The 12,178-nt window shown below is 38.0% G+C and overlaps 1 protein-coding gene across 1 annotated transcript in view; it reads right to left on the bottom strand.

Moving 5' to 3' along the window:
- MALRD1 (MAM and LDL receptor class A domain containing 1) overlaps positions 1-12,178 on the bottom strand; it is a 3,217,568-nt gene that overhangs the window by 2,497,726 nt on the left and 707,664 nt on the right. The window contains exon 9 of the mRNA XM_044065510.1: positions 4,817-4,973. Coding sequence (XP_043921445.1) covers positions 4,817-4,973 — 157 coding nt within the window. The remainder of the gene's footprint in view (positions 1-4,816; positions 4,974-12,178) is intronic.

The following is a 12,178-nucleotide window of genomic DNA, read 5'->3' as shown; positions in this document are numbered from 1 at the left end:
AGTATCTGAAATTGTTTATTTATGTTTAACACAATCAGATGTCCAAGGTATACAAAATCAACAGATGGATACAGAAGCTGTCTGAAAATAAGAATGATTGACTTTAGTTGTCATGATAAAGTTAAACTGTCATTAGTCTGACTTTACTGTAGTAGTATGCATTTGTGTAAATCAGGTTGGAAGACTTTACTGTGATCATTCTTTTAATCACATTCTGAACTCTGCCTCACATTTGACAACAATTTGTGCTTCCTCACTCTGCACATGGTCTCATTATTACTATTTTCAGCAAACTCTATATCATAATAATAGCTTACCCAGTGAAAGGTGCAAACTATGTTTATACTTCTTTATGTGTACTACCATCTTAACATTATTTTTTGTCATTATTACACAAACTGTACCACACATTCATAGTGCTCTGTGTGCTAAAATAATGAGCATATCATTAAGTACCTCTATGCTAAGACTTTTAGTGTTTCTATTCTGATTAAAATTGATGTAATCTGTATAACTGTACATAAATACCGTATAATTTAAAACATATTAAGTCTGTCTCTGTTTAATACTGGTTGAACATTTGTGATCATATTATTATACAGCAGTGATTATGCTGCAGTTTTTATGTGAAGGCAAACCTAAAAGTGGATATAGGCAAAATAAATATGCCTGTAAACAAGGTGTTTAACGTGTGTTTGTGTGTGTGTGTGTGTGTGTGTGTGTGTGTGTGTGTGTGTGTGTGTGTGTGTGTGTGTGTGTATGTGCTTGAGTGTGTAAGGACACTTCTTGTTCATTTTTTTTTTTATTCCGGGATCATCAAGCCCAATTCAGAGATCATGAACAGGCTTTAACATGGCTCCTCCAGGTGGGACATTCCAGGTCTTCCTACTCTTTGTGTTCAATGAGCTGGATTTTCATGTATTTTGCTTGGTGATCCTGGACTTGTTAAAGCTTGGTTTCACAGTACCATACTTCACTCATTATAGGAAGGGTATTAGCAAAGTACAAGGATCTGCCACATAATGTATGCACTCATGTCCCTCAACAACAGTTACAAATATGACTCTGTCACTGTACATGTGGGTGTGAATGACCTGAGACATACCTCCCTGGAATACATGAAAAGAGACAGGGTGAAGCTCTCAGGTTATGTAGCCAAGGTGGGTATGACCCTAGCCCTGAGAAGAATCCTACATTCACCCAGAATTATACCACAGTACAAGCAGAAAATGATTGATTTCAACAAATAGTTAAATTTCTAGTGTCAGTCTAAGGGGATCCAGTATCTGTCTACATGGGATGACATGATTGACAGACCTCGATGCTTTGCCAGAGATGGCCTGCATCTGTCATCCCTGAGCTTCCAGATACAGGCCAAGGCTCTTGCCACCCCTATAGTGCCTTTTTAGGCAGTGTTCCAAAAAACAAATTACTACTGTAACAGCTACAAACAAATGCCAAACTGAGGGTCATGCTACTCAATGCTAGAAGTCTAAATCTCAAAATGCACTCATTCAAAGCACTCCTTAAAATGGAGAACATCACCATTTGTACTATAACAGAGACCAGGTTTAAGCCAGAAGAAAGCACCCCTGTACTACCAGGCTATACCTTATGCCACACCTTTTGGCCCCAGAACTTGGACTGATGCACCAAAGGCAGTGGTGTTTCCATATTCATAAAGGATGTGCACACCTCCAGACTGGTAGCCCAACATAACACATCAGAGATACTTCAGGTGCACTGGGTATGACAGTGATTCAGGTCGTAGCCTGTTATATGTCCCCAAAAATGTCCCAAGATTCACACTCCATGTTCCTAAGCACCCTGGAGAATATTAGAGTCCAACCTAACACTCTCATATTGGGCAAATTCAACTACCCCTCCATTAACTGGGAAAACTACTCATGTACCAATACACTTGCCCAACATTTCCTGGACTTCATCAGTTCCAGTACACTGAACCAGCTCATTCTTACCCCCACTAGAGGTAGCAACATCCTTGACCTGGTCATTACTAACATGGGCAACCATTGCTCTACATGAATAGTCAACTACTTCCTGGTTAGATCTGACCACAAATGAATCACCTTGGAAATCCACATCCCACCCCCCCCCCACCCCCCGCAAAGGTAACCACCATGAAAAACTTCTCCAAAGCTAACTTTGGGCTCCTAAAAACAGAGGTGGTTAACTTCATGGCACCCAAGCAAATGGAGAATAGTTGCATGACTGCTGAATCATACACCAAAGCACTGTATGAACACATAAACAAATGTATGGATCTCGCCATACTCAACAGAACCAAGATGCTCTCCTCCAAAAAAAGGAAGCCAATCTGGTGGTCCCCTGCCATAAACAAAGTCTAAAACTGAAGAAGGAAACTGATGCAGAATAAGGTGAAGTCCCAAGACTGGAAAAACTCCCTTATCAGCCTCAACAAAAAGTTGAGATCCCTCATCAAATCCTCTAAAGCTAGTTATGAAAACAGAATTTCAGCAGATAGTAAAGACAACTATAAGGCCTTCTATAGTTATGTAAAGAATCTCCATGGCAATTTCCAGATTTGCTCAGAGCTACTGCACAATGATACCTCCTATAAAGAGCCAACAGATATTGCCAATATACTGGCCGACAGATTCATTGCCAACTTTACCCCTCACATCCCCCCCCAAAGGACCAAGCACAATACCGGTAGATTGCCAGGCACCCAGTATTACTGCTGCACAGGTTACAACAGCACTGTCCAAGGTCAAGAATACAGCTTCTATGGGACATGACAATATCCCTGCCTGTGTTCTACATGAACTACAGAGTGAAATAGCACCTCATCTGTGTGCCCTGTTCAATCACAGCCTCACCTCAGGATTTGTCCCTACCAAATGAAACAATGCTACAGTCATCCCTTTCCACAAAGGAGGAGCGACTACAGACCTAAGGAACTACCGCCCTATTAGACTGACAAGTCTGATATGCAAAGCTATGGAATGCATCATGGACCTAATAAACATGGATAGAGGAAATTTCCAAACTCTGTATCCCACACAGTCTGATCTTGTGAAGGGTAGAGCATGCCTGCTCAACTTGGTCGACTTCTTTGAGTCAGTCACCAGAGCTGTGGATGAAGGCAAGGTGGTTCACACAGCCTGCCTTGATCTGACCAAGGCCTTTGATACCATTCCCCACTCAGGAATCATAAAAAAACTCACTAAGCTAGGCATCAAACCCTATATCACTAGGTGCATTGCAAACTGGCTCACAGAACCCACAGTGGGAAAGTAGCTGACTCCAAGTCAGACTGCTAAACAGTCATGAGTGGAGTCCCACAGGGATAGGTACTGGTTCCTCTCCTGTTTGGTATCTACTTCTCTGAAGTCCAGGTCAACATGAAGGGACTCTGGCTGACAAAGTTTGCAGACTATTGCAAGTTGGGAGCCATTATTAACTTCCCAAGTGAGGCTGACATCCTACTCACTGAGACCAATGACTGTCATCATCTCTTTTGGAGAAAAAAAAAAAACAGTTCCCATGAATTACCACAGCGATGGTAGTCCACTGAATACAGAAGGCATTATATGAGATCTGGGAACACAAGTTGACAGCAACTTCTCTTTTGACCACTACATTGCCACTGTGGTCAGAAAGTTCTTCATTGTGGCACATGTCATTACTAAGGGTTTTGCAGCCAGGAATAAAGAGGTCATTGTCTCCCTCTACTCTTCCCTCATTAGGCCAATCATTTAGTACAATGCCCCATTTGGCATGTACCTCACTAGACACCTGCAACAACTGGAGAGGCCACAAAAGTACTGCACAAAGAGGATCCTAAGCCTTAAACACTTGTCTTATATGGACAGGCTCAAAAAACTCTAGCTGTTCCCTGTCTCATATCGCCTACTTAGAGGTGATCTCTGCTTGACATACAAAGCCATGTCTGACCCAGCACTTTTAGAAATGCTACATCTAAAGAAATCCCAATCCCTCCACACCACACGCTCCAGAGACCTTAACCTCATTACCACAATCAACAGAACATGCTGGAGGGACAGGTTCATAATCTAGAGACTGTCCATGCTATGGAATAGACTTCCCATACATGTCAAACAGAGCACCTCATTGTCCCTCTTCAAGAGAAATCTTGATGAGTGGAGGGGAAATAGAAAATTCACCCCTGGGATCACTCAAGTGGCTCTACTTGGCACTGGGAACTAAGGTTGGGTGGCACGATGCCATGGTTATCCTATGGGCTAGGCTTGTAAAGGCTCCAGGGCAATTAGCCTAGTACACACCTATGAACCTATTAACCTGTGATATTTATCTATCTATCCATATATATGTGTGTGTGCATGTGTGTCTGGATATGTTTATATATATATATATATATATATATATATATATATATATATATATGGATTTACTTCAGAATATCGAATGTTTAAAACTTCGAATTTCATATGGTCGAGACCATATGATAACTTCGATATTCTAAAATAAATAAAAAAACAAAACCAGGTTCCCCAATGTTGCCCCCCCGCACCCCCCACATGGGAGGCTGCGCATCCCACACCCCTCGCTACTTAAATATAACATCCCCAAGATCGCACTACAGTGAGGAAAAGGGAAATCTCCCATTATGTGCTGTATGAAGATGTCCGTTCAGAGGTTTGAAGTTTTAAAACTTCAATTATATGGTTTCAGCATTCTGAAGGGAATTCATATATAGATAGATAGATACATGTTATATATTATATATCAATGCAACATAGACTCATACACATACACACAACCTAAAACTCACCTTTGAAATTCTACTTACATCGTGTGATCATTGGAAGGTCGATGGCCTTCCTCTCCTGGACTAATAGTTGAGCCTTGCCCTGTGCTCCACTGGAATTTTTTGGCAGTCCTCGATGTTGACAGTGGCTTAAACCAGCCACACATGTTTCCATCCTCAAAGTTACAATTTTTTTTAGCTTAAGAAAAAAAAAAGAAACAAGAAAAAACAATAATATGTATCACAGTATCAAAGTACTATATGTTTACCACATATATTATTTAATGAAGTGTACAGTAATCCCTTATCTGTAAAATGATTAACAGTAAAATTATTAAAAAAAAATTAAGTATACAGGAGGTGTGTCCTTTTTAAAGATTATACCTTAAAGCCTGAGAGTACAGCTTATATTGCATCTTTTCACAGGAATTACGAAAGGCAAAACAAAAAAAAAAACTTGTGCAGGCATTGTAACCTAATTAACTGTTAGAAATTGGCATGTATCATTTTCTCTAAAGATTTCCAGAGTGCTTGTAAGAAATGCATTACTTTATGTCACTTCTCCCAATCATGTCAAGGAATACATAAAGAACCTCACTGTCAAACCCTGTACCCTGGGCACAGGAAGAAGCTCACAAAAAGTTCAGTGCTTTAGTTCTCTGCACTTCTGTTATACAAATAATGTAAACACACACACATAATGTGGTATGCTGTCAAGTCGGTATCCCAGATGTGCTGTAAAGGACAGATGGTGACTTTGTGTCCTTATAATGCAACATGGGGTACTGTGTCCTTAAACCACGATACTGATATAAGGTAATACCAACCTGGTACATCACTAAAAGAGATGCAAGGAGGTGCATGCAGCTCAGCTCAAACCTCTAAGCCTCTGACAGTTATGAATGTCCATTCTGTCTCCCCAGACAGGAACAACAACAACTCCTCAGTGATAGCCACAGTGGTCTGCAATGATGGGCCCCCACTTTGGGCATCATCCCCACACAGTGGCATGGCCCTTCTAGTAGGTGTTCAAGATCACATCCGTCATTGTCAAAACTGAGAAACACTACTGTTGTGACCATAGTTCAGTGATAAAATGAATAGATGAGAGCCTTATGGGAAGAACATTTACTAGATGGATCCTAGGGTGTATGAGATAATTTTCTCACAGACTGTCCTGTTTCAGTTCCAAACAAATCTCACCATAATGTCTACTATGCCTTCTGTCTTTGATGTATCTTCTGTTGCACCCGGTTTCCATTGCGGAACACTGCCAGAGTGACTGATCCCCCCATACTTCACAATTCTTTGGAAAGAAAATCTCCAAGGATGGTCAATTCTAGCTCTGCTCCAGGCAGACATATAGTAACCAGTGCTCACACTGAGTCAGGGTTGATGGTACCTTATGAAGGAGTAGTACCTCTGTTCTAGACATCCATAATTAATTTGTTTAAGTACACGCTATAAGAGCTATTGCTATTGCAGTGTGACTATTTCCACTGATTGCTAGTCAAACCATTCTGGTAATTGTAAATATATATTTCCTGCTATCTGCTTTACCATCTCACATAGGTTTTATTTATCTATATCTGTTGATTTATGTAAATAGTGATTTTTGTTCAGCTACTTTCAAGGATCTTACTAGAAATAGATATGTACATGTTAGATTGTAAAGTATTTCAGAAAGATACTCTACTTGTCACATAATATCCCATCAAATTCTTTGCTGAAGATTTTTAGGCAATGCCAAAAACTGGGAGGGTCATGGTCAAAGGGACAAAACTTAGGTACATATTTTAAATATTTCTATTATAAATTTTGAAAGTTGCTGGAAAAAAATAGATTTTACATTAACATGCATTTTCTGAAAGATATGAATTCTGAAATTGTAATATTTGTCCATATTTAGTACTACAGACCTTGATTTACCAGGAAATCACAAATTGTACTAGGAACAGATTAAAAATATGAGAATAAATGTGGACATTCTGCAGTTTCCTGGCCAGTTCAAGGGTATGTGTCATGCACATGCTGTCTTTTGAATTATAAACCATAATAGTGCACATCTAGATTTTCTTGTAAATGTTGAGAAAGTCCTTGCCATTTGCCTCTGACAATATTCTGTCAGAGTCAATTGTTTAAACCCCTGTGGTTCACTGCTGTAGTAGATGTTTTATTTATTAAGCACATAGAATGTAAAAAGCTTGCTAGAAATGTATGGTAATAGTTTAAAAGAAGGCAGTTAAGGGTCTGAGTGTGTGAAAGCAGTCATTATTTATTTATTTTTTTATCTTTATTTAATAGGATTCACTTGCCATGTTTCTTGATGACTAGCATAATAAAAGCTACTGTAAAAGAAATAAATGGATAGGACTGACAAAGGATATTAAGGCGGTTTGTGTAATCATATAGAATAGTCCGAAATCTAACTTCATTCCTTCAACAGTACTGCCTGATAGCTTCCAAAAATACAGGTTAAACATTCCATTCTTGCCCCCTATACATTTCATAGACACTGCTTCTGATGGGAACTCCAAATAACAGGATTGGGTGCATCCACTATAGAGCATACCTCTCAATTTCTTTGCTCAAGAATCATGGACAAATCCAAAAATAATGGGGGGAGTGGGAGACTGAAATTTAATAGAACAAAAGATTCAGCATCAGCATGCATTTTCTGAAGAACAAGAAGTATGAAACTCTAATGTCTGTCGTTACTGACTGAATGGAAGCTTTCAGTAATCCACCAGAAAATCAAAAATTTTATAAGGGGCAAGGTAGAAATTTTCAGAAAAAATCCGGGACAATTTGAAAAAGCCAGAACTGTCAAAAGCTGTAAATCTTTATAGGCTCAATGGAATAATAAACTGGCTTGTACTGGGAATATGAGAGTAATGATCACAACCAGATACCTTACAGAGTGTTTTGTACAGAACATACAAAACTACTGGCTTATCCTGTCTACTTTGGCAACTTTCTGTAGTGGCTAGAACTCCCTAACTACCTAGACTACCTCCAACTAACCACTGCTCACAAATTAATATTCTACCCTGAAAAATGCCCAGCCCTAGCAAACATCCTTCCGCCATACACCCCAAACAGATCTCTTAGATCTGAACACCAAAATGTAATCACCATCCACAAACCTAATCGCCCTGCTGGCCAGCTCCTTCTCTCCTACTCTCTTGGCAGGAAATGGAACTCTCTCCCTTCTTCTCTTAGAACAACATCTAACACTGAAGCCTTCAAAATCCAACTTTTCTCTTACTTATCCTCTAAACATAAGTGCACCTGCTTACATCCTACATAAATCTACATAAATTCCCCTTGAACCCTCTACATCCTTTCTCTTTACTCTACCCTAATACTATCTTCTTTTCTTCTCTTTTTCTCTCTCTATCACTGCTTGATCAAACTATATTCTACTCTCAGTTTATGTACTTTCTCTCTCTCTACTCCTCATATGTAAATATTGTAAATAGCATGTAACCTTACACCTTCTTTTCATACAGTCAAACCTGCTACTTGAAGGAAACTACTAAATCTATTGTATCTACCTTCCTGAATGATGTTTTTTGAAGTATACTGCGTGTATTTGCTTTTTTACTAACTGTATTCAATGTAATGTTATTCCAAATGTATATATTTTATTACTATCTTTTACACTATGTAACTTAGATTGTATTTGCTTTGCTTTTGGAGCTTTTCTCCCCGGGCCTCCACTGAAAATGGGTATGTTATGGCCCAGTGGACTTCCCCGGTAATCAAACTGGAAATAAATAAATAAATAAAATAAATAATCAATTAGTGTCTGAGTTTGCTGGGTTCAAAAATACATATATTAAAGAGATGACACACTTAGATATTACTCTAAGCATTGCATATATTTACACTATTGTATCATTGTTTTGTGTCATAAGTTTGGTCTGAAAACATTTGGTTTTGAAAAGTTCATATAATCAAGAGAAAAATAAACAAGGAAGTGCCTGTGCTTATGTCAGTACAAACCTCAGTTTATTCAGGACTGAGACCCATGCCTTTCAGAAGACGTTAAGAAGTTAAGGATCTGCAAGTCAGGGAATGATCTGGATGTCTACTTGTCGACTGACCTGTCACAAGAAACAGAGAGGGTATGTTCAAAGAACATTGACAGCCATGATGCATGACTATTCAGGCAATAAGGTATTAGGTAGAATGCAGCAGACACATCCTACGTAAGGTCAGGGGTGTAGTAATAAGCAAGGCTAGTGGCTGATTGTCTTTATCCACTTAACATCCATCAGAAATGCCAGAAGTACACCTTCAAGTATTTTTACTGAACTTTTAAACTGGACCACAGTTTTCTTTGTCACACTGAGTACTCTGTATATGCATGTTTAATTCCACTAGGTTAGAGTGAAATAGTCCTTACGTCTAACTGAGGATGACATTGCTATACAAGACAGAAAGAATAAAAGCAAAAAACAACAATGTGTTCATTAAATATGTACAGGATGATGTGGGTATTTTATTCAAGTGAAATTGACAATATAAGAATCAAATATTCCTGCTACTGCATGTACTGGTGGTGTAGAGGGGAAAAGCCCTGTCTATGGTCTAGATAACCCTGGCTTCATTTAGCAGGTTACGTTTTTGAAATTTCAAGGATGGATGATAAGTTTGCATATGTTTATGGGGGGAACTCACAGATATATATATATATATATATATATATATATATATATATATATATATATATATATCTGTGTGTGTGTGTGTAATATATATATATATATATATATATATATATATATATATATAGATATAGATATGTATGTATATATATGTATTTTGGAAATTCGAAATTCATATTGTCAAGATGATATGATTCAGTTTCCAAAAAAATGCAAGCTTCAGAAAACAATAAAAACTGCCTTTTTTCTATGTTTTTGTCAACTCTGAGATTGCACTACAGTGGGAAAGGGTAAATTCCCTGATCATCACTTTACTATGATCTCCTTTCAAAGGCTTCGAGTTTTGGGAAGCTCAATCATATGCTCTTGACCATATCAATTTCAAGCTTGTGAAAATGTGAGCTTCTGATAGGGATATATATATATATATATATATATATATATATATATATATATATATATATATATTGAAAAAAACATCTGTTTTGCTAGGTAGATACACTTTTCTGGTGCATGAGATGTCAAAACATGGTATTAACATCCTTAAATTAATGTTTTGCATTTCAAGCCCTATATGATTATGACCATCAACATGCTAAAGGAAGATGAGTGCGCAGTAGTACAGGAAACGTAATTTAGACATAGCAACATTCTACACATTCCTCTTCATAGTACTTGCCTAGTCTTCATCATCACCCCCCTTGCCATTTTTACATGGGGTCAGGATTTCATATCAACATTATTCAATGTGACTAAATCACCTAGAGCCAACATTTACACAGCCAAGTGGTTAGCCCTAATGTGGCCCTATCTGCATTCAAAATTCTGACCATTAGATCTTAACTCAAAGCTCAAGGTGATTGAATCCCTCAGTATTTATCCTACCTCGGAAATCATGAGCGCAAATCCAATGCTAGCAAAGAGGTTACTTAGGTGCACAGATTTAACACATCTTTGCTCCCACTATGTCATACCATTTTCATAGACAACAGTGGGAATAACCAATTAACTTCTTTAAAACTGGATTGCTATTTCATTTGTTGGCTAGGTGCATTGCTGTCTCCATCTTCATACTAGCTTGTGTAATGTGATAGTTTAAAAAATGGCAGTAAAATTGTAATAGAATATCTTTAGAAACGTTTTTTTTTCCATCCCAGTGTGTGTTTGACATCTTTACTGAACTTATAGGCTGTGAATGAAAGCCATATGTTACTATAGTAAGGAAATGATTTTCATAATGTTACCTTCTCTGTTAGTGAATAAAAGCATGTTTGCATCACTGCTAATGGACTACAGCATGCTTGAGATGAAGCATTGAATAAAAAAGCAGTGTTTTTGATGGAAGTGACTTGAGCCAGAGTTGGATCATGATCAAATGGGATGCTAGGCAGGGTGAAGGATTGAGGTGTCACTACACACACAACCCCCCCCCCCCAAGCCATTCCAGTGTCCCATTACTTGGTTGTTTCTCTAAAGTTACCATAAACACTGTTCAAACCTATCAGTGTGCATAATGTCTTCTTTACTTCTACAATGATAACAGATATTTGGATTTAATTTAAAAGTTTTATTTCAAATGTTATAGCAGAAACACTGATAGACATTTGCTAAACAAAACAATACAGTCTCACAATTAAAACAGACTTAGCATTAACGGTAAACTTTGCTGCTCTTGAAACTCAAATTCATTGAAACGGCATTGAAACCCATATCCAAAGAAAAAATATCTGGCCAGTGGCAGATAAAGTTTACCTTTGGGCTTTTTTCAAACCATAGGCCCCTTGCACACATTTTTGGACCATGCAGGCATGCATGTGTTCTTTAATTCACCTTCCTGACTGTATTAAATTATATTCCTTGTATAATACAGCACACTTGTTAGAGTATGTTTTAAAATTATAGTTTTGAACATTTTTCCAGTAAGCAATGAAACAAAATGTATGAAGCAATAATGAAAAAAATGCCCACTTCAGAACATTTCAACCAAAAAAAGCAAGCCAATATCTGTCAATATGCACAGTCTCTGCAGAAGTAAAATTGATCTGAATAATTCCACATTAAAGAGATCTGTAGCTAATGAAGAGGTTGCCGCTAGCAAAAAAAATATATATATTTCAGTGTTTCATCCACAAATTCAGTGCCTGCTGCCCTTGAAGAATAAATTACTTTGGTTACATTAAAACTGGCATGCTGGTAATATTCCAATAGGGAATGGATGGCAAATTGAAAACAGGCTCATTGTTACTAGGAATCTCATCCAAAGGACAGACTCAAGATTGATGCATTCCCTCCCCCCTTAAAGTGCAACACAGTATCAGCAATTCATCAATAAGGGATGTGAGTAGAACACACAGCCTTTTGCATCAAATATGCTACTTGTTGTGCTACTAGCACTGCTTTCAAATTCTATAGCACAGTGATGACTGTTTGCTAGGCAAAACAGTTGTACATTAAAAACAGTCCCCATGGGCAGCAATAAACATTTCTTCCCTTGAAACTCACAATTCCTTGAAAATGCACTGAAACTCAATTCCTTAAAAATGCTCAGAAACTCATAGTCTGGTATTTGGTGTACAGAATTCAGGCTCTTGTCACCTCTAACCAAGGTACAAGGTTTGAGCCTGAGCAGATGAACTAATTTGTCATCCCTCACTACAGCATTGCTCACACACAGTGATGGTTTGTTTGCTGAAGCAGGCGGGCATAAAATATCCACATCCAAATAGTAGCA

This window comes from Protopterus annectens, chromosome 3.part0 (assembly GCF_019279795.1).
Source record: "Protopterus annectens isolate FY-2018-M chromosome 3.part0, PAN1.0, whole genome shotgun sequence".
NCBI classification, from domain to species: Eukaryota; Metazoa; Chordata; order Ceratodontiformes; family Protopteridae; genus Protopterus; species Protopterus annectens.
Note: the sequence above shows the minus strand (reverse complement) of the source record. Positions and strands in the feature narration are given on the sequence as shown.